Here is a 22,648-nt window from a genome sequence, read left to right on the forward strand (position 1 = left end):
TTATTTTACAATGAAATAAGTAGTTTTATGCCTACTTTTCATAAAATATATGTATATGTATTTACTTTTCTTGTCAGAACTCAATTCCCAATATCAAGATTTATGCAGACTTGTTTTGTACAAACAGGTGTAATAAGTACTTCACACTCTGCAACCTCCTTGTTTTTGTCTTTGGTAGCCAGTTAAAATATCTTTGTCTCAGTGTCTTGTCAGTTTCATTTACCGTCTTCTATGAACATTCTTGTTTCTCTGTAGTTTGCAGGGGTAAGAGGATTAGAGTAAGCTGTCCTCGGGCCAAACCCCATTTATAATTCAAAACAATGAAATCCACAATCTTTTCACAGTGTCTGTGTTTGCTTCTCAAGCTTCTTTAATTTTTATTTTAAGATCCATTGTCTTACCACTGGAGAGCTCCTGAATGAGGTCAACTTTCTCCTCCAACACCTGCTCCATCTGGTCCTGCGTCTCCTCCTGCTCCGTCAGAGCCAAACGCATGTCCTCCATCACACGCTCCTTGGCTTCAAGGTCTACAAATCAACAGAATCACACTCAGCCAGCCATCCAAAAGGGTACATGCAGAACAGCCTCCTGGCCCCCATTAAACAATGTATTTACTGTGATATGTTGATCCCTGAGGGAGGTAATTCTCCTTCCACAAAACATAATCTAGTCTTGGTAAAGGAGGAGTAGATGGCGCTGTATTTTTAGATGTGTGTCAATGACGCAAAATCTAGCAACGTGTGCACAATGGGAAAGAACTGCAAATGTATGCCTGTGAAGGGAAAGGGTCAGACCGTGTTTGCTTCATTGCGTAATAAAGATAAGACAAAAGGTATGTTCTTTTCCATAAAAACCAACCTACAGCCTCCAAATGATGGTGTTTTATCAAAGGTGAAAAGCTTGATATAGTTGCTGAATTTACATGACTGTGTAAGAATGGATCCACATTTTAGTGCTAAGAAATATGTTAAAAATACATTCAAAAAATGAAAAAACAGTAAATACAAATACAAAACTGTCCCTCTGTGGATGCAGACACATTTCATTTACCTTTACAGGCCTTCTGGTAGAGCTGGAATGTCTGGTCAGACTTTGCGTCAGATGATTGCTCCTAGAAGAGGAGAGGAGGAGGAGGAGGAGGAGATGAAGAGATGAAGAAAGCATAAAGATGGCATGTCAGTACAGCAGTACGGAGGCGGTCAAAGAGAAATCTGTTTTCCTTACTGGCACACTACAGCAAGAGGGTGCTGCTCCTCAACGGAAAACAGAGCTGAAGTCTTCAAGGATTCATTCTGCTAAATGTGAGAGTAAGAAAACAAGATTATCTCACCACTCTGAGCTGCTGGATGGTTCTATCTCTGTTGGCAAGGTCAGACTGAAGCTGCTTCTTCACTTTCTCCACGTCAGAAAGCTTCTGCTTCAAAGCCTTTTCCTCTTCTCTCATGGACGAGATCTTTAGAAAAGAAAGGTTATGAACAAAAGTTTGCTCATTATAGATAAAAGAAAACTCAAGCTGTCTGCTGGTTATGTCAGTGTCCAACTCATATCCAGCGATGTGATAAATGTTTTCCCCAAGCAAGTGTGAATATTGTATTTCTATATGATTTACACCTTATTCTTTTAAACTTTCGGCTGTATTCAGCTTAATGTAGACCCTAAATCAGAAACCATGCTGAATTCACAAAAGACACATCTCTTTGCTGCATAGTAACATCAACAGTTTAAAAATCAACTGCGTATTGAGGTTGTTTTCACTTCAGTGTGTCACTTTTAGGTCTTTAAAAAGTGAATCTGTGTACCTCCTTCTGAACCTGCTGGATCTGCTTCTTGTAATCGGCTAGTTTCTCTCTGAGGTCTGAAGTGTCGTCATCTTTCCTCTGCAGGTCGAGGCTGAGGCTCTTGGCTTTCTCTGCGTCCTGTTTGGCATTCTCCTTCAGTCTGGAAGAGTGAAATGTGATAACAATGAAATGCAACACGTGATTTCGAAGACAGAGTAGCACCTTGTGGTACTTTCAAACAGCTGGTGGATAGGTGGATTACTACAACCCTCCCTGGACAACAATGTTCTTAGGCAAGATAGATCACAGTGACAGAATTATACAAGTCCAGTACAGAACCACGAGACAGGTTAATACAATGACACTGGTTTTGGATTGGATTGGATCTGCAGGAGAATCCCCTGCAAAAAATGACTGTTTACCTGCTAATTTCCTCAGCTTTCTTCTCCAGCTCTGCATCCTTCTGAGCGATGGCTTCATGCGCCACAGCCAGTAGCTCTCTGCGTCTTTCCACCTCCCTGCGCCGGGCCTCCTGGACTGCTTGGCTTTCCTCCTCCTCCCTCCGCTCCTGTGCCTCCTGTAGGCTCTTCTGCAGAGATGTCACCTGGGCCTCCTTTTCCAGCAGCTTTTTCTTTAGCTCTGCGTCTCTCTCTGCTGACGCTTTCTCCATGTCTGCTAGCTTCTCCTCCACCTGTCTGTCCTTTTCATTTAGCATTTTCTCGTCTTTTTCAGCAGCTAGCTGAGCTTCAATTTTGCTTGGAGACTCCTTTGTTTGTTCCATGTTTGTAACCTTTGCCCTCAGGGATGCAACTTCATTCTGAAGATCAGCATTCAACCTCTTGAACTCTTCTTCTTCAGCAGCAGAGCTGGAGGAACTATTTGAACCTTTACACCGAGCTTCTTCCATTTCTGCCCTCAGCAGCTCTGCAGTTCGCTCCTGCTCACTGAGCTTTTGCTTAAGATCATCTAAAAGTTTACCAGAGGTAACTTTTTGTTCACTTAGGTTGCGTTTTAACTCGTCCAATTGCTGTTGTGATATCGCTTCTTGCTCATGCAGCTTCTCATTGAGCTCCTCTACCTGCTTTTTTGAGTCCTGTGTTTGTTCTTCGAACTTTGTTTTCAGCTGTTCTACTTCCTCTCTAGAAGCACGTTCTTGGCATTCCAGCTTGGATCTGAGCTCATCCAGGCGCTGGTGGGATATATTTTCTTGCTCCTGGAGCTTTGTTCTCAGCTCTTCAACTTGCTGCTTCAAAGCTGCTTCTTGATGATTCAGCTGTTCCAGCTGCTGGTCAGAGATCAGCTGTTTGTGTGCCAGCTGTTCTTTTGCCTGAGCTAGCTCATGCTGCAGCTCCATGATTTGTCTGTGCTTGCTCTCATTTGTCTCCTTTTCCTCATCCAGATTCTTCCTCAGCTCTGACACTTCCTCTCTCAGCTGATCATTGTCACCACCACATGATAATGCTGAAGGCTGCACCTCCTGCGTAAGGCTTTGAACTTCATGCGTCAGGGTGTGGATCTGGGTAGTTTTCTCCTGCATCTCCTTGGAGAGTTCGTCCAGTTGTGCCTGAGCAGTTTGGAGTTGGACCAACGCTTGTTCAGCTCTCTGCATCTCAGTGGTCACCTGTGGGAAATTTAGTTCAAATGTTTTTAAAAAGGCCATTGACAAAACACAAATAACAATTATTCCACAACCAATACAAAACTTGTTGGCTGACAAAAAATAAAAGCTTGTATCAGACACTGAACAGCCAAGGATATTCACATATCAAATATCAGTGTTATCTCAGTAAAAACTGACCTTGCGCTCTGTGGCCTCTAGTTTGGCAGTCAGCTCTCTGACTTCTTGTCGGAGCGCATCACCCTCCTGTTGACTCTTTTCTCTCTCCTCAACCAGCCTGCTGATCTGCTTAGTGTTCATCTCCTGAGCCGCCTCTTTGCCACTACGCTCCTCACTGAGAGCTGCAAGTATATTCTCTCTGCTTTGCTTCCCTTCTGCAAGAGCTGCAACTGCTTCCTCCTTGGTTCTCCTTTCAGCTTCAAGGGCCACTATGGCTTCCTCCTTGCCTTCTCTCTCTTCTCTGAGGGATGCTAGCACCTCCTCTTTGCTTCTCTTCAGTTCTGCTATTGTGGCAAGGGACTCCTCCCTTGCTTTCCTTTCCTCCTCCAAGGATGCCAGTGCCTCCTCTTTTCCCATAGTCTGATACTCCAAAGCTGCAAGGGCGTCTTCTCGGCCTTTCTTCTCCTTCTCAAGGGCAGCCAGCGCCTCCTGGGTGATGGGGATATCAATTAATTCCTATCTTAATGTTTAAAAAGCATTGAACGACTAAGCATGTTATTTGAAAAAAGAAGGGGGGGTGGGGGTGTTCCACGTTTTCCTCAGTATTGAGAGAGGTGTACCGTTTTGTGTATTCTATCCAAACTCTTTAATACAGGAGGTTCCGTTTAGTACCCAACTTCCTCTGTTTGATAAGCACTGTGAACAATTGCTGAAGGTTTTACCTGGAAAGGCTATCAGCTATATGCTAGTCACTTTAGCCCATTTCAGACTGCAGGTAAATCAGATCTGGCTATTGAGCATCTCCTATCATTTGGACCTTACCTGCAGCTGCTCTCTCTTACATGAACCCCCCTCCTCCACCAGCAACGAGCGGCCCTCTGAGCCTCTTCCTGCCGAACTCTGCAGGTCTCCACCTTTTCTCTCCAGCTGGGCAACCTCTGATGACTTCAGCTGGAGCTGACAGAGAAGCCTTGTTTTCTCCTCATTGTTGACATCATTGGCTTCACCTGGAAAATAACACAAGGAAGACGATATTGGGGATATGAAAAGCTTGGCGTGACGCAGCTTTCGAACTGTCTATTTTATAATAAATCATAGAAATGTAAGCTGGTAATCATTACTTTAAAAAAAAATGTCTGGCTCTGTTGAATAGAAAGCTTACACTTCCGTGTTTTGGACATTTCTGTAATGAGACATGACATTTGGTCCTGAACTGAAGGAGAATGACTCAATTTGTAATTTATTCCTCCATCAAACTGAGTAAACACTGATTGATTTGTATGTTTTTACCATTGTGTTTGTGAGCAATCTGCACTTGGACTTTCCGCTGGTGCTCATTCAGTTCCAGCACTTTCCTCTCCAGCTCCTCTACAGCGTCTCTGCGGTCGCCCTGAGCTCCTGCTCGGCCTGAACCCAGACATTTATGAGCAGCCTCAGCGGCCATCTTTATGCCTGCCAATTCAGAGGAGTAGGAGTCCAGAGATTTGTCCTGCGGGAGAAAGGAAACATCAGAGAAAATTAGTCAGGGGTATTAGTGAGCACAAAGACACAATCCTGGAACTTGATGCTTTCCTCATACCTGCCGGAGAAGCCACGAATAAACGTTCCTTAGATAATTAATGTAGGATTTCAAAAAGAGATCAAATAACTTGTCTGTCCTTGTATGAAATGTTAGAAACCTTGCAATTCCCTTTGCTCTCACAGCAAGCAAAGCTGTTCCAACAGGAATCATTATTATTTAAATAGCAAGCTGGAGGTGGAAGCAGGTCAAAGACAGGCTGAACTTAATAATTAAGGAAACTCTGTGTGAAGTGAGAGTGTAGCACATTAATCTTGTCACCAAGATGCAATGTGATGCGTATCAAACACAGCCTCTGCATATTTCATGTTTCATTCATGTTTTTATCATGAAATCTTTTAATCTAGTATCTGTTTTGGCATCCATGACATTTAACCATCCAATGAGTAAACAAAGCACGCCTTTATTTGTGATCCAAGGAAACGAGAGGTTGTATTACCATGGCCTGTGCATCTGGACCGGGTGCAGCAGTACCCATTTTATCTATGAGGTTCTTGAAGATCTCCAGCCTCCTCTCTGCTCGCTCCTCCAGGATTTCTCTCTCCCTCACTAGGCGTTCTCTGAACCAAACACACACATTTTTACGACTTTAACATCAGACTCAAATCATTCCTGGATACACACACACACACACACACACACACACACAACAGAAATGCCTCACTTGTAGTCACTCTGCATCTCAGAGAAGAGCTCTGAGAACTCTCTGCTGATTTCCTCTCTGACTCGTGCCTCCAAGAGCAGGTTCTCCGCCCGCTCCTTCTTCAGCTGTATCTGCAGCTGTTTCAACAGCACCGCCTGGCTCTGAGGAACGGGACAAACGGTAACACACAACGATATAAAGAGTTTTCAATTTAAAACAAAAAACCCCCAGTTAAATGTGTAAATCTATGTTCTTATGAACAGGCGAAGAGAAATGTGGCACCAGAAAGAAACATACACATTCAAAGACAATGAAAACATGAAGCTCAACACTACACCTAAGCAGTAAGATGGAGACAAGCACTCACTGCTCAGATATGCTTTTTAATCAGAGGGACAAGTGCTTCTAAAATAAGGAACTGTATAAAATCAAGTCTGGTAAAAACAGAAAAGCTTCTAAAGGTATGCAGAGTCATTTATTTTACCACGTGACAATCTAACTTTCTCCTTTAGATGTATTTATCATCTCTCAGCCTGCTCTTGTCTCCCGGATGTTACACCAATAACCTTGAACTCTCTGCAAGTTTTTAATATGTGAAATCAACATGAAAGGGACGGACCTGGTGTGTTTGATCATCATTTTCATCGCCGTCGTCTTTGTTGTCAGTCTGATCCATTGTACTCTCCATCAGGCTGTGTTCTTCCTCGTGCTCATCATCATCATCATCCTCCTGGACAAACGATATTAAAAATAACACAATGACGTTACCTGGTTATAAGTTTGTTTAAAAGAAAAAAAAAAAAATGTCCTGAGGAAGTAGCTGCCTCCACTCCACCTGTACATCCTCTAGGCTGGTATCCCAGCCAATCAGGGAGCTCCTCTTGCTGCTGCCATGAGCCTTCCTCTCAGCATTGCTACTGATAAAGGATACCTCACTGGTGGACCTCTGTGGCATGATGGGAACAATCCTGGTGGACAGAACCACAACCTGGGAATAGAAAAAAAGTGTAAAAAAAGGATGCAAATCGATCATATAACCATCAATACTGCAGATTGGAGTAATGGAACGACTAATTTTCCTCATTAACGTTTTCAGGTTCCAACACCTTGTAACATCAGTAACACCAACTACCATGGCAACACTCACACACAGTTTTTTTTCTAAATTAGAGTCGACTATAGGCTCGTAATTTGTTTTTAACCAACAACGTTACTTTGCTTGATGTCTCTGTGGACGTGCTGCATCACTGATTGCTCCAAGTCTTAAATAAAGGTTTGAATGAATGAATCAGCAGCTAGAGGCTACAGCAAAATTTGAAAAAGTGTCTGCACCTTTTGTGCCACAGCAGAGAACTTGAGGACGTTGAGAGTCTCGTCATACATGGAGGCACACTGGTTGATGTTGACGATCATACAGGCTTTACCTCGACCGCAGAAAAAGCCCTGCAGGTAGTGGGTCAGCTTGCTTTCCCTGAAGGGCACATGCTGAAGCAGCCTGAGAGGGGGAACAGGAAAAAACCTCAGTTGGCAATGTTATATGTGGATTCTAGGAATGTCAGTTTTGGGTCATTTTGCTTTCAGTCTCCCGGCATCTAAAAAAAAACTGGTAACTAACTTTTTATTTTCATAAACAATTCACGATTCACTGTTTGTGCTGCTACACAAAATCTCTTCTGAAGCGTCTAAAGCTGCACTACTGCTTTTTTTTGGCCACTCGGGTGTAAACAAACTAAATAAGATGAAAGATCAAATCAGCTGAAGAGAGACAGCGAGAATGACGGAGGGGTAATGATCTCACTTGGCTTGCTGATTGTGTCTTAGTGCGTTGATGCATTTTCCTAGGATGAGCAGTGAGGTGTTTATGTTTCCAGCTTCTTTCAGACGCTCTCCTTTATTCAGGGTCTTGGCGCATCGCTCAGAGCCAGCCAGGTCACACAGACTCAACCTGACGACAAACACATATCCACATAAAGGACAGAAGAGAACTCTTGCACAAAAAATAGATGCTGTACATTTGTGTTCAACACTTCATGGTTCACCAAACTTATTCACCAATTCAAGATATTATTTGCTACACGGGCACACCTTTTCACTGCCTTGTTTTTATAAACACACAGCCCATGCCTAAATCAAAAAGAGTCACTCACTCGCTGACTGTGTGGACCCTTGGAGTCGCAATGTCCTCAATCCTCAATATGCGAATGGAGAAAATACTGTGGCTGCAGAAAGAGTGAGAAAAGTAGAATGTCAACAGACTCTTACATGTGAGAGGAAAATCACCAGAAGAACTAAGCACGAAAACAAGATAAAGTGCATACAACACCAGAGCTGCAGTCTGGGACATTTGCTTCCTATCAACTTTCTATTAATAGAGTGACAATAAAGACTTGCCTACAGAAAAATCAGATAAATAATCTTCTATAATTATTTGGGGGGGGTTCAATATATTGATGTTTCACAAACTCACACCTACATGTGAACAGGTGGCATTTGTGGGGCTGAAACAAACAACACAGGGAAGCTGACGTGGTAAAGATAACCAAGTTTTTCGCCAAGGGTTAGCATATTCGACAAATTAACTCAACATAATAAACCTTCCAGGTGTTAATCTGTAGATGCTGCCGACTGTTGTCCTCACCTCCTGCTAGAGAGCTGGTTGAGCCGGGTGCAGGAGAAGCTCTGGTTCCTCTTGCCCAGCTTCATCACCTTGTAAGCCTCTTCTGCACTATTCACCTGAACCCAACGCAGATCTAAATACAAATGCAAAAAAAGGATTCATTATAACCTCTTTCCCTTTTTGGTATCTTTATACAAAACAACATCAAGATTCCAAAGTAAGAGCCCCACCTATAATTAGTGCATTGATAAACTGATTCCACTTCAAACGTGAACTGCAAGAAATGTCACAAATTTTCGAACATAAAAGGATTTACTTTTATTTTTTTTTATTTATTCTTTTAATGTAGAGGGTTCATTCAGAAAGTAAAGTACACCTATAATCAGTGTGTTGAAAGACTTCACCAGTTTTTCAGAAGGGGTCATTTGTAAGAAATGGCCAGGATGTGAAAGTAGCTCCAAAACTGCAGAGGGCAGCAAAACCTAACCAAGGCGACCTGCCGTTCTCTGCCGCTCTCTGCACATTTTGCTATAGATATTTCTGACTGCAATGACAAGCTGCCGTTAGCTGTGGAGAAATAAATCATTAAGCACTATCCAATTTCAAAAAAGGTCAAAAACGTCTGTATTTTAAATCTACTTATAAAAACAAAACTCAAACACCCGACATTCAGGAGAAAAAGTTAATGCTGTCATATTTTAATATTTTCAATGTTTTAATGAGGTGTTAAATTTTGCATACCGAAAAAAGGCAGAAAATTGCAGAAGCCATTTAGCACACACACTACTAATCCAATAAGTCTAGTATTAGCTTAAAACTTCTGTCAAGCATTGTGGTATTTGCCCCAAGCCCTACTCACCTTTGACAAACCCGTTGCCCTTGACATCCTGTGACAGGCGCAGTGCAGTCCTCCTCAAGGCCCCGCTGGGTAAAACCTCCAGGAGGTCATGAATGTTTTCATTGTAGATTTCACAGAAAGAAACCCAAACAGAGAACTTGGTGTGCGTTTCCACCTCAAGGCTGATTTTGTCCTCTGCCGCAACAGTCGTGCTGAGCATGGAAGCATCTGCAACAGAGGCAAAAACCAAAAAATAAACCGGTAAATCAGATTTGCAGCTGCAGCCCAAAAAGTAACAGGACAGGCTAAAACATGTCAAGAGATAATAAATTAAAAAAGGAAATCTTGCCTTCGAGGAGCGTCTTATTGGTGGAGTTCAACAGGCTGGCACTGCTCTTCTCACTCTACAATGCAAAGAGCAAAGATGAAAATGTTAAATCCCCATCAAAAGGAACTTACAATGATAAGACACACTTAAACCACTAACAGGTGAAGTAATCTTCATCGATCATCTCATTACAATCGAATGTTTTGTTTTGAAACCATGGGTCCCTGCACACATGGATGGATGGATCTCGACACACAGAACCTACCCGAACCACCACTGTAGACAACGTACACCCCGATGGCAGTTCATGAATGTCTCAAGCATAAAAGTTACCTCTTTCAGTTGCCCGAAGAGGTTTCTCTTGAACAACACCTCCTCTGCTTGCTGCTCCCTGGAGAGCCTGGTGAACTCTTGGCACCGGTGAGGTTTGATGCTCATCCCAGTGAAAATCTGTTCATCAATACTGCTGAAAATAACATCAAGAGACCGAGGCAGGATACCAGCATCCGCATCTGGACCTGAAGCAACAAGAGGATATTGCTTGATTGTGTAAAATTCGGGCAACTTTTATAATCCTAAAAATGCTCACGACAGAAATATGTCATTCTGATACTAGAATGCCTTATTCTGAGAGCACCAGGCAGGTTGTCAACTCCATGTGAAGTGGCTGAAGTGTGTTAAACTTGTGTCATTAAGGGGGAGGTGGTAACAAGCTGCAGGGAACTGCTGATCAAGAATTTTCTTGCTTGTAAGAAGCACCTCCTCTTACGATTTTAAACTATGGCATGTCATTTTTATTCTATTTTCTTGTTTTACTGAATTTAGCAGTCATTTTTAACACATCTTAAAAAAGCAGCACTATCTAAATGCATGAGAGTGAAACAGACCTAGGAATGTGAAGGTCTTTCCAGCGTTGGTGACTCCGTACGTGAAAACCAAAGAGTTCCCCCCTTCAAGGACATCTTTCACCAAATCCTTAACTGTGCCTTGAAAGAGCTCTCTCTGTGTGGTCTCAGGACCATACACCTATTGAGGTTACAAGAAAAGCTCATCAAAGTGGGATACTCAAATGGATGGTACTGTATACGATTGATAATTTATGAATAATATATTTTTGTTTCATTAAAATACAATAAGCAAATATCAGGACTCAGAAATGAAGACCAAGCTTTCTGTGGCCAGAGGAGGTAAAGTTTTCAGGCTCTTACTGGGAAACCAGAAATTACCGACCTGAGAGAACTGAAAGCGCTGTCCAGTCTGTGGAAGGGATTTGTCGGAGCTAAGCCTCGCTGAGAGAGACAAACTGGGAGGCTTCAGCAGAACTGTGTCAGGAGGCTCAAGGGTAACACAGCCCTGTCGAAAAGAGTAAAACAAATGTTTTTTTTTAAAGTATGAATTTTCTATGTTGACATGTATGTCTAAAGTCTTTTTCTGAATTGGGGATTAAGTATTTTATTTGTAGTTGTTACCTGCGACTCTCCAGTATCGCTCTCTGCTGAGGTGAAGGGTCGGATGCGGAGGAAGACCTGGAGGTGTTCTCTCTCCTCAGTGCTGGAAATCTGCACAGCATCAGTGTTTCATGAAAAAACAGCAAGATAATAGAGAAGGACACATTACTTTTTGGCATTACTGACCAAAAACCCCTTTCAAGAGGGTTAACTTATGCAAACATATTTCCAGGTTTGAGGATTCATTCCTGCAGCACTCTCTAAGTACTATGCCTGTGTCAATTTTCTCTAATAATAACATGCAAGTGTTTTGTTCTGCCATTTTGTTTTCTGCCCATTTATATCATCATCATCATCATCATCATCATCATCATCATCATCATCATTATCATCATCATCGATGTTGGAAGTCAGAATGCGACAGCTTCTTTTAACTGCACAAAACTTTTTTGGTTGAAAAAGAAGAGGTGCTTCGACTTGTCTGACTTTGGTATCTAAATCATAATAATAATGCATCATACAATTGGAATTCATGAATGGAATTGTCCATAAATGCACAATTTCCTTTAATAAATCCCAAATTCAGTTCAGCTCTCTTATAAATGGTTCTTCATAGTGAGTCACAGCCACAACCGACAGTCTGGGCATCTACAATCAGGCTTTAATTAACCACCTCACCATCTGTGTCACCAGTTTCTCCAGTCTCCAAAATGTTCATACACATGAGTTAACGCTTCTGTAGATGTTTTTTAAAAGATCCCAATTTAGGCTGAGAAGGTGGCAAGCTTTATAAGTGAGGTTCCTGGACTGTGGACACAGCCTGCAAGAGTGATCTCACATCTAAATAATAAAGATGCTTTGTAAATTTAAATCTTACTTTCTGTTTTTTGTTCTTTACTTCTCAAACTGTGTGAGATGAAATCCTTGGGTCAGGCTCACTACTTCAGTCCAACCAGTACCTTACTGCAGTGGTGGATAATGTTGCTCCTCCGCTCATTCAAAGCATCCCTCCTAGAAAGTACTTCCTAAATCCCTGATCATCATACTCAAACAGCTGTTTAGGTGTTGCTTTAAAAATGTGTGGCCCCAATTCACTTAACCATAAGGCATCAACATTTTACAACTCAATTTTTTTAACTAGAAGTACACTATATTACCAAAAGTATTCGCTCACCTGCCTTTACTCATTCTATGAACTGAAGTGCCATCCCATTCCTAACTCATAGAATTCAATATGATGTCGGTCCACCTTTTGCAGCTATTACAGCTTCAACTCTTCTGGGAAGACTGTCCACAAGGTTGAGGAGAGTGTTTATAGGAATTTTTGACCATTCTTCCAAAAGCGCATTGGTGAGGTCACACACTGATGTTGGTCGAGAAGGCCTGGCTCTCAGTCTCCGCTCTAATTCATCCCAAAGGTGTTCTATCGGGTTCAGGTCAGGACTCTGTGCAGGCCAGTCAAGTTCATCCACACCAGACTCTGTCATCCACGTCTTTATGGACCTTGCTTTGTGCACTGGTGCACAGTCATGTTGGAAGAGGAAGGGGCCCGCTCCAAACTGTTCCCACAATGTTGGGAGCATGGAATTGTCCAAAATGTTTTGGTATCCTGAAGCATTCAATGTTCCTTTCACTGGAACTAAGGGGCCAAGCCCAGCTCCTGAAAAACAACCCCATACCATAATTCCTCCTCCACCAAATTTCACAGTTGGCACAATGCAATCTGAAATGTACCGTTCTCCTGGCAACCTCCAAACCCAGACTCGTCCATCAGATTGCCAGATGGAAAAGCGTGATTCATCACTCCAGAGAACGCGTCTCCACTGCTCTAGAGGCCAGTGACGGCGTGCTTTACACCATTGCATCCGACGCCTTGCATTGCACTTGGTGATGTGTGGCTTGGCTGCAGCTGCTCGGCCATGGAAACCCATTCCATGAAGCTCTCTGCGTACTGTACTTGGGCTAATCTGAAGGTCACATGAAGTTTGTAGCTCTCTAGCAATTGACTGTGCAGAAAGTCGGCGACCTCTTTGCACTATGCGCTTCAGCATCCGCTGACCCCTCTCCGTCACTTTACGTGGCCTACCACTTCGTGGCTGAGTTGCTGTTGTTCCCAAACGCTTCCATTTTGTTATAATAGAGCTGACAGTTGACTGTGGAATATTTAGGAGCGAGGAAATTTCACGACTGGATTTGTTGCACAAGTGGCATCCTATGACAGTTCCACGCTGGAATTCACTGAGCTCCTGAGAGCGGCCCATTCTTTCACAAATGTCTTGTTTCACAGTCTGCATGCCTGAGTGCTTGAATTTATACACCTGGGGCCAGGCCAAGTGATTAGAACACCTGATTCTGATCATTTGAATGGGTGAGCGAATACTTTTGGTAATATAGTGTATATGTGACAGTAATCTGGCAGAGAGACCTTGACTGGAAAGAAGGCAAAGGGAAATTTATTCAGAATAAAATTTTACACCGCTACTATTGGACACCAACTAGGCTTTTCAGGACAGGACTACTAAGAACCAAACCAAACCATTTTGGAATAACACGCTGGGATTTTTTAGGGGCATGAACGGGAGTATCCCAGCCAATATGTCTTTTGGGAGATAAAACAGAATCATCAAACCTGACAAAAAGTGTATTTTCAGTTCAAATGCTTGCGATAGCCTCTGCTGCCAGAAATATATTAAGACACTGAAAATCACCCATACACCCAACAGTACAGGAGTGGAAACTTCTACTGAGCGAGACAGCATCATATGAGCAAAGGACCTGGGACACTGGGGATTTGGGATTACTTTATGGTCCATCTGACTTCTAATTAGTAGCCTGATGAGACTGTAATCAGATTTTCATACTATATTTGTTTATGTCTTTTATAAATATTTTAAATTATTACAATTGACTGTTTCTACTGTCCATTTGTTTGCTCAGCCTGTAAATTTTTCCCAATTTTCACATTTCTTGTGACCAGGATAACCCATGCTTTGATTGAAAAGTCATTTTACTATCTCATCTTCTCTTATTTGATTTCTGTAAGATGTGAGCTGTTGTTTGTCATATTTACAAATAAAAATCTGAATGACAAAAAATGTATGGCCACTTTATAATGCATTAAAAGACATCACTGTATTAGCATGTTAGAGTTTAACGCTGGCCATTGTCACCTGTATGGTGATAGCTTTGTCATTAATGGGTAAAAGTATCGCTAGCATCACAATGAATTGACCTGTCGTCCCCAGGTTTACCTGAGAGACTGGTGAAGTGCTGAGATCTGATGAAAGTCCTCTCTTCAAACTGTCAGCCTGTTCCTCTACCTGTTCCCGTCTGTCAGCCTTGTAGCTCAGGCCCGATTCCATCATCCTGCAGCAAACAAGGACACACGTTAACCGTTTGTTTATTGACCCATGGACGGTAACTTTCCTCACAAGTTATTCACCAAGCAGCTCTTAAATCAGGCTTGAATGCCCGCAGCGATTCAACTGAACGGGCTCAAATGTTCAGTTTGACGTGGGTGTTACTATTGAGCTCAAGCTAGCTGTTCGGACGTTGCTGTAAACAAATTAGGCCGTCTTAATGTTTATTGGCATACAGTTTAATCATTCATTGTTGTGTTTACTAACTAACCGAACGTCTCTTAGCAAAGGCTAGCTCACAAGCTAGTTAGCTGTCCGGCTGGAAACTTTAAGCCGACCTGCAGACGCACCTGCCGACTGATTATCGTAACATACGACATGTCCGTTAGCTTTTTATAAAAACAAAATCACTCAATAATGACGCTGCACTTGGCATATTACTCAACAAAAACACGTACCTGGTAGTTATTTTGGGGACATTAGACCCTGAAAGTACAGAATATCCTGTGTGCTAACGCTAATTGACGTTGAGCTAACACAACAACATAACCGCGGTCTGAGTTTGAAACGGACCAATCGGATTCAAGCGACAGCTGCGCATGCGTTCTTCTGTTATTTTTTTTTTTTTTTTTTTTTTTTTTTTTTTTTTTTTTTTTTAAAACGCTTGTAGAGCAAATATCCAAATATCCATCATGTTTGTGAAGCGTAAACTGTGCTCATACAGCAAAATACAAAATGACTGCTACTGGTCAGAGTTTAACCTCCTATGTGAATTTTTAACATTTTTTTAGGATGTATTACTCACTTTCATATCGCCTGTCCAAGGCTGTATGAAAGTTGCGTGGGTAGTTTAAATGTTGCGTTGGTAATTTCTTGCACCAGCTTTAAGGTTTCTCGATGGGGAATTGTTTTAATGAGATTAATGAACCTGTTATCACAGGAAAACAAAAGGTCTTTCTCCCTTATTCTCATGCATACAGAGCATACAGCTGTATCTGTTTGTACTTGCTTGCTAATCATCATGCAAACACAACAATTCCTGAGAAATTCTCTTATCCTGTCTATTGTTGCAAGACAACAATATTCCACTCAGAGGTGTTTATAGTGATGCTTTGCAGTTTTCCAGGCAACTTCAAGGATACAGCATTTAAATACAAATTCTGAGAAAATTTAGATCACAAGCAAAGAGAAACTATCTTAATAAAAAAGGAATATTGCTTCTCCAGAACCAGGGTTTAAAAACCAATAAAACATCACAGAATACAGTGTTGAGTGTTGAAGTTATATATAAATGAGAGTAACTTCAACTATCTAGTGATCTAATGATCTAATTAACTGAACCGGCCAACTGAAGCCAGCATTTTTCACCAGAGGGCATCCATGTTCCTTCCAGCTGGAGGAGACTGTTGTTTTTCCTGTTTCTCCTCTGAAATATCATCCCTCCTTTTATAAATACTCAGTCAGTCTATCACTCAGACACTCAGACATCCTTCAGTGAGGGAACCAGTCAACCAGTCCACCATGGCCATCAACATCCCAGGACTGATAGCAATGGTGGTTTTCTACCTCCTGGTCCTTGGGACCGGCATCTGGGCTTCTTTTAAGTCCAAAAGGGAACAGAAGAAAAGTGCAGCCTCTGGAGTGGAGATGACCCTGCTGGGAAACCGGAACATAAACTGGGTGGTGGGGATGTTCACACTGACAGGTGAGGAGAGCACAGCTGGCAAAACTGGGAAGGAAACTGTGTGATTGTGTTTCTAAAACTCTCAGAATGTCATTGGAGCTCGTTATATTGTAGGTGTTGCAAAAAGGACACAAACAGTTTCCACTTCACGATAAGATGTTTGTTTTTACACAGAAAGGCTATTAGAGGAGCAAAGAAGTTCCAGCCAATTCTTAGCAGATAAAATCAAAAGGACTGATTGGTGGACATTTGAACATAATAAGCATTGTGTCCAAGACGAAGCAGATTCAGAGCTTACAGAATGATTCTTTTGATTTCAGAATCATGATAAACTAAGTCGTCAGAACCAAGGACACATTTTCAGAGAAAATGCATAATTAAAATTGTGTAATTTTCTAGAAAATTATGCAGAGGAGGAGGAAATTAATTCCTTCCTACACTGAGAAAGCAGTGCTGTCTCCTTGTCCTTTCACTTTATTGATGATGATGAATGATCAGCATTCCTTTTGTCCTCTGTACAAATTGCTGCTCGTTCTCCTCTAAATTTACTTGCTGTGTTTTCATCCGTCCTGTAGCTACGTGGGTCGGAGGAGGATTCATTGTTGGCACAGTTGAGATGGTGTACACGCCCTCCATGGGACTAACATGGACAATCATGTTGCATCTGGCATACAGCTTGTGTTTTTTAATTGGTAAGAGTTTAAACTTCCATTTGAAAAGATACTGTATTTCTGTCTGTATAATTACACACCTGTAGACTACCTATAACCCTGAAAATCATATTGTAGGCAACAGTAAAGTTTGACGTACACAAAAGAGATCCAAACACAGACAGAGGAGGCAGCAGGATGACTTCAGGGAGTTATTGATGACATAGATTACATGCAGGTACAAGTCAGCAAACAGGCCGTTTGTTTGCCAAAGTTAACAAAAAAACTTGTACTAATACAAATACTGTCAGCTAAAAACACATCCTATCCCCTCCCCATGGACGCTGCCATTGTTGTGTGTGTGTGTGTGTGTTGAGGTTCAAATTAACATGTCAATGTAATGGCAACTGTAAACAGTAAAAACAGGAGGAAGATGAAATGCCAAAAGATTTTACACCCAAAATAAATATTGGTGATGGAAGGTGGACCCAAATGTACGAGAGCAGGCAGGAAGTGCTTTGGATGAAGTTTTAATACAAGGAACCAGCAAACATAAAGGAACATCAGAGAAACAGGAACAGCAAGACAACCTAAACTAAACAGAATCATGGAAACAAGGCAGCAGCTAGATCACAGAAACTCAGCAAAATCACAGAAAAGAAGCAAAAGATCAGAAACTAAGCAAATGACTCAACAATGACTGAACAAAAGACTGAATTCAAATACAAAATAAATAAGCGATGCAATGAGGTGCAGGTAGAGTGACAAGGAAGGTGCTGAGAGGCTGGAAGAAAAGGGGAGGGGCTACTGAGGGAGATGAAGTTCAGGTGAGGGGAGAGAAAGCAGCTACAGGAAGAACTCAGGTAACAGGGCGGAGCTAATCAGGCAGGTGAAGAAAACAAGAAGGGAAATAGAACACTAGAAAAATGTCAAAATATACCTCGAAGACCTAGAAAACACACATAAAATACACAAATCAAGAAGTCAGAATGACAGGACCATGACAGAATCCTTTAAATTAGATTTCTTAGAAACAGAGCAACGTTTCTTTCAAATCAAACATCAGAAGATACAACAGAGTTGTATTCTTCCAACTTCATTTGTGATATTTTCAAACCTGTTTTTTAACCAATTATATCTTCATCATGGCATCATGAAGTGATCACAACACTTCCACATCCACAAATTTACACTACACTCAAAACTGTTGATTATCCATGTACTAAACTGGCCCTAATAAAGCACATTGATGATACATAGTCCAAATATATACTGCGTTTCAACTCAGCCTGTCTTGAGATAAAGTGATGCATATAAGAATTTACAGCTTCCTTATTGAAGTTCAGGATGTTGTATTATTTTCAGCTTTTCGTCACGTTAAAAGTTTGACAAGAAATGGATACAAAACATTTCCTCTCCCTATTTTAATTTCTGTTTGTACTGTGTTCTGTGTTTTCTCACATCAAGCTGGCTTCGTGTTCGCCAAGCCAATGAGAGAAGCAAACTATGTGACGATGCTGGACCCTTTCCACATCAAGTATGGAAAAGTAGTGGCAGCTGGACTGAGCCTGACTTCAGTTATTCTGGATTTGATCTGGATGCCAGCAACATTAATTGGTTTAGGTACAATATATATGAATGTACTTCAAATACACACATTCAGATATGTATAATTAAGTAAAATAAATGTATACATGGATGTAAATTCCTACCTGTACACCTGTGTAGAGATGACCCACTCAGACTGATCTGAAGCAGTAACAGTCACTCACAGACTGGTTATAAAATCTCATGATAGAATGTGTCTGACAGGAGGAGTTATGAGCGTGGTCCTGGATTTGTCCTTTGCTGTGTGCATCTGGATCTCTGCTGCTGTCGCCATCACCTACACACTGCTGGGAGGTCTCTACTCTGTGGCCTACACAGATGTTATACAGCTGGTCCTCATATTCATCAGCCTGGTTGGTTTGCTATATATGCTTTATATATGCTATTTTCATTAGGGGTTTTCACACTGCTATCCCAAGCCCTGCAAACACAGGGCTAACATACTCTACAGCAGGGCCAACAAGACACCTTGAAAATGCGTGTTGATCATTTCCATTTGTATGTTTGTCTTTGCAGTGGCTCTGTGTTCCCTTTGTTTTGACGAATCCTGCTGTCTCGGATATCAGCCAGACGCTGATGAACAACACCTTACACTCTCCCTGGATTGGTAAACCAGAGCTGAGAAAGACCTGGATCATGATTGATGAGTTCTTATTCTTTGTAAGAAAAAAACAAATATTACTGTGAACTATGTCAGCTAATACCAAATACAGCATGACTGTAAGTGTCCAAGAGAAATAATTATCATTTGACTGATTTATGGTGATGCCACGTTGGTAATTAAATTAACCATCTAACTGTTTTACTTTAAGGCACTGGGGTCTCTGGGATATCAGTGCCTCCACCAGAGGATCTTGTCAGCTGCTTCCACAGCCACAGCGAAGCGCTCATGCTTTCTTGCCGCTTTAATATATCCTGTACTTGTGATACCTCCCATACTGCTTGGGGCTGCCACCGCATCCACAGGTATAAAAATCTTCTACATACTGACATAAACTGTCAAGTCTAATGTCTGTATTGTGATCATTGTAAACTGTAAACTGTGTCAGTTTTGACATTTGTTCTTTTATCTGAATTTGTTGTTAATATTTTCTATTCTTTCTGTTTCCATTGTGTTATGCTTATTTTTTGCATCTTGAAAGCTTTTATGCAACTATTTGTTTTGCTTGTTCTTTAATTGTTTTCAAAACAAAACCATATCAATTTATCAATCAATAATGTAAAAACATGAATGATTTATGATTTACTTTAACAGTCATGAAAGACTGTCCAACCACAAGGTTGTCAACTTAATGGAAGCCACCTTTTCCTCAGCTTGAATGCACTTGAGCATCTCCTGAAATTAATGTAATTGGTGGGAAAGTGAGGTCAGATGCCAAGATACATGGTAGTCTGGGTCCTTAATGTTGGTGTTGGAGACCCACAATCAACCGAAGACCAAGTAAGATGGAGCAGTAATTACCGGCAATCGGCCGTCCTTTTCTGACAAGCCCCATTCAATACATGATGCTGAGACAGATGAGTGTTTGGGTTGAGAGAACACTGACCTCCCTCTACAGCTCAGGGAAGGATTACCACAGCATGGCAAGCGTACTGAACCCAGATGGGGTGTTTGCTACAGGCGGCTGGACTCTGAGAGAGAAGGCAGCATAAGCCCATTTCCAGCTCCTGGTCAAGCCATTTGGTTCTGGCCATTGGTATGGGGAGGGTAGGTGCAATAGAGTCTGACCCTGGCTCCAAGCAGAGAAAAAAAAATACCGTCCAAAACACTGACATAAATGGGGGTCCAAGATCAGACACCGTATCACTTGCAAAACCATGCAGGCAAAACACATGGGACAACCTCAGCTACACTGTTTCTGTGGTGGGCAGCTTGGATAGAGGGATAAAATGAACCATCCTGGAGAATCTGTCAACAACAGTGTTACCATTAGAAGGAGGTAGTCCTCTGCTGAAGTCCAGAGGGACTGACCAGGGACAATGCAACGTCAGGAGTGGGTAAAAGAGTCCTGTAGGAGGACCTCACCAGGCTTTGTTCTGGTCAAATACTGAGCAAGCAGCTGCATACTCCTCTACCTCCTTTTTCATAAACCAAGACTAGATGTACTTACTGTCTTATGGTGAACATAGTCTGCTGGACTCAAGGATGATGCGAGAACTCTAAGGTGGGGTCTATCAGATGACCTGGGATTGACTCTGTATGGCTCTCTTTTTAACAACGCAGGAAAGAGGCCGATTATCTGTTGGAGACTTGGGAAAGGAGTCACAGTCAAACAGATGAGACAGGATGTCAGGTTTAGTGTTCTTAGAAGAGTAAAGTTGAATAAAATAGAGCGCACCTGGCCTATCTGGTGTTGAGTGGCTTGGCTGCAGTTGTAGTTCAAATTCTTGTGGTCGATCCAAACAAGCTAAGGATACTTGCGCCCTCCAGCCAATTCAAATTCCTCTCTGTAGGGGAAAGTTTCCAAGATATGAAGGCACAGGGGTGAAGTTTCTCATCCTCAGTGGAGTCATGAGGGAGCATTTCCCCAACGCCAACATCCGAGGCAACCACCACCACCACAAACTGCAGGCTTGGGTGTCGAGTTGAAACTTCCTAAAGAACTTTCTATAGAATGAAGCAAACCTGAGAAAACATGGCACTAGATTTTGACTGGTAGGCATAGGCCAGCTAGCTACAGTGCTAACATTAGCAGGGTCCATCTCAGTGTTGTTAGATGATACCACAAAACACAGGAATGAGACTGAGGAAACATGAGACTCAAACTCTGCTTTCATGAAGAGCTGGTCATCAATGAGGCGCTGCAGACCCTGGTGATCATGCTGAATGTGAGTCTCTCCATCCGGGGAGAAGATGAGGATATAATGCAGCTTGCCTAGACAAACTTCTTCAGCATGTCCCGAGGACTATCACTGCAGATAGACACTTTGGGTATTTGCGTTGTGTGAATAGCAGGTGGTGGTTAAATGATCATCACAGCCCAGTCTGATTTGTCTGTCGTATCACACAGCGCTCACCTCTTGGTATATACAATAGACTTGGACAGATAACGTGACCATTTTTCAGTCTTTCCTTCTTTTGTGTCCATGTTTCAGACTGGAACCTGACTACCTATGGTTCACCATCTCCATTTGAACGTGGGGAAGCAGCTCTAGCTCTGCCCATCGCCCTGCAACACCTCGCACCATCTGTCATCTCCATTATCGGTATTGGATGTGTGGCCGCTGCTGTGATGTCATCAGCTGACTCTGCTTTGCTTTCTGCAGCTTCTGTCTTCAGCTCCAACATCTACAAGAACATCCTGAGGCCTCAGGTGAGAAAATTCTCTCTTTTCACTCTAATGTTTTTCTGTTGCCTCACAACAAAAATATCCCGACTAAACTACTGTTAGCTATTGTGAAGGTGTCATATTCATTTTAAAATGGAAGCAATGGAATGCAGAATAGAATGAATGAAATAAAGTAGCATGATGGAAAACAAGCCAAGAAAGCAGAGATAGAGGTACCTGAAAGCAGGACAGTCTCATTCATGTATTGTTCACCTGTTCTTCTCCCTCTTCTGTTTCCTCTTCAGGCATCAGACAGAGAGATTCAGTGGGTGATCCGAGCTTCTGTGTTGGTCATGGGCTTGGTTAGTACATCACTCACCAGCCTGAAAACCAGCATCCTTTTGTTCTGGTTTGTGGGTGCTGAAGTGGCCTACATCATAATTTTCCCTCAACTGCTCTGCGTCCTCTTCTTCAGCATCTCCAATGGTTACGGGGCTATTATGGGCTTTCTGGTGGGAATACCATTAAGACTGCTCAGTGGAGATCCATCACTAGGGTTACCACCAGTCATACACTTCCCAGGATGCACTCTTGAGGACGGTGTTTATGTCCAGTACTCCCCAGTTAAGACCATCTCCATGCTGTCTGCTGTTGCTGCCATCTTGTTGTTCTCCTATCTGGCTTCTGTGCTCTTCAACAGAGGCATGCTTCCTGAGAAGTGGGATGTGTTCAAAGTCAAAGTCCAGCACTCACCACAACCTCTGACACCAATAGCTGACACCACAGAACATGATGAGAATGAGAAATTGAACAGAAACAACTCTCAGAACAAGGCGTCGGAGCCAATGATTAGCACAAGTTGTTAGTGTTCCTGTGTGTACAGCAGTATCTGTTTTCTGAGAGTATAATATAGACCAGCAGATACAAGTAAATATCTCAAAGTCATTCTGGAGAATTATGAAAAACATCAATGTAATAGTTAATACTGTGTTCCACGATGTTGCTCATTCGCTCCAATAAAAGCAAGTCACCATCACATACTGTAGCCCTGAATGAATTGTGTCTTTGTG

General features: G+C 42.1%; 2 protein-coding genes across 4 annotated transcripts in view; one reads left to right on the top strand and one right to left on the bottom strand.

Moving 5' to 3' along the window:
* LOC119033683 (kinesin-like protein KIF20B) overlaps positions 1-14,978 on the bottom strand; it is a 42,066-nt gene extending 27,088 nt beyond the window's left edge. The window contains exons 1-25 of one of the 3 annotated variants that reach the window (XM_037124075.1): positions 14,826-14,978; positions 14,639-14,724; positions 14,260-14,374; positions 11,030-11,119; positions 10,791-10,913; positions 10,448-10,586; positions 9,894-10,078; positions 9,582-9,636; positions 9,254-9,460; positions 8,416-8,527; positions 7,925-7,996; positions 7,576-7,722; positions 7,110-7,272; positions 6,613-6,765; positions 6,397-6,507; positions 5,799-5,938; positions 5,574-5,694; positions 4,846-5,044; positions 4,378-4,562; positions 3,577-4,044; positions 2,201-3,399; positions 1,800-1,938; positions 1,331-1,453; positions 1,051-1,111; positions 402-527 (exon numbers count right to left, since the gene is read on the bottom strand). In XM_037124075.1, the coding sequence (XP_036979970.1) occupies positions 402-527; positions 1,051-1,111; positions 1,331-1,453; positions 1,800-1,938; positions 2,201-3,399; positions 3,577-4,044; positions 4,378-4,562; positions 4,846-5,044; positions 5,574-5,694; positions 5,799-5,938; positions 6,397-6,507; positions 6,613-6,765; positions 7,110-7,272; positions 7,576-7,722; positions 7,925-7,996; positions 8,416-8,527; positions 9,254-9,460; positions 9,582-9,636; positions 9,894-10,078; positions 10,448-10,586; positions 10,791-10,913; positions 11,030-11,119; positions 14,260-14,373 (4,432 nt within the window). In that variant the 5' untranslated portion in view covers position 14,374; positions 14,639-14,724; positions 14,826-14,978. Of the gene's footprint in view, positions 1-401; positions 528-1,050; positions 1,112-1,330; positions 1,454-1,799; positions 1,939-2,200; positions 3,400-3,576; positions 4,045-4,377; positions 4,563-4,845; positions 5,045-5,573; positions 5,695-5,798; positions 5,939-6,396; positions 6,508-6,612; positions 6,766-7,109; positions 7,273-7,575; positions 7,723-7,924; positions 7,997-8,415; positions 8,528-9,253; positions 9,461-9,581; positions 9,637-9,893; positions 10,079-10,447; positions 10,587-10,790; positions 10,914-11,029; positions 11,120-14,259; positions 14,375-14,634; positions 14,725-14,825 lie in introns of all 3 variants that reach the window. The other 2 variants (XM_037124078.1, XM_037124077.1) reach the window with 2 other exon arrangements.
* Positions 14,979-15,667: 689 nt separating this feature from the next.
* Positions 15,668-22,629, top strand: LOC119033685 (high-affinity choline transporter 1-like). The gene is made up of 8 exons (XM_037124080.1): positions 15,668-16,072; positions 16,627-16,743; positions 18,169-18,324; positions 18,514-18,662; positions 18,826-18,969; positions 19,122-19,275; positions 21,406-21,623; positions 21,884-22,629. The coding sequence occupies exons 1-8, from the start codon at positions 15,889-15,891 to the stop codon at positions 22,442-22,444; spliced, it is 1,683 nt and encodes a 560-aa protein (XP_036979975.1). The 5' UTR covers positions 15,668-15,888; the 3' UTR covers positions 22,445-22,629.
* The last annotated feature ends 19 nt before the right edge of the window (positions 22,630-22,648 follow it).

This window comes from Acanthopagrus latus, chromosome 15 (genome assembly GCF_904848185.1).
Source record: "Acanthopagrus latus isolate v.2019 chromosome 15, fAcaLat1.1, whole genome shotgun sequence".
In the NCBI taxonomy this organism is placed as follows: Eukaryota; Metazoa; Chordata; class Actinopteri; order Spariformes; family Sparidae; genus Acanthopagrus; species Acanthopagrus latus.

Coding starts and splice junctions, on each gene's coding strand:
- LOC119033685 (XM_037124080.1), top strand. CDS start 15,889: ATGGCCATCAACATCCCAGGACTGATAGCAATGGTGGTTTTCTACCTC. Junction 18,325..18,513: donor AGCAACATTAATTGGTTTAG/GTACAATATATA, acceptor TGTGTCTGACAG/GAGGAGTTATGAGCGTGGTC. Junction 18,663..18,825: donor TCCTCATATTCATCAGCCTG/GTTGGTTTGCTA, acceptor TTGTCTTTGCAG/TGGCTCTGTGTTCCCTTTGT.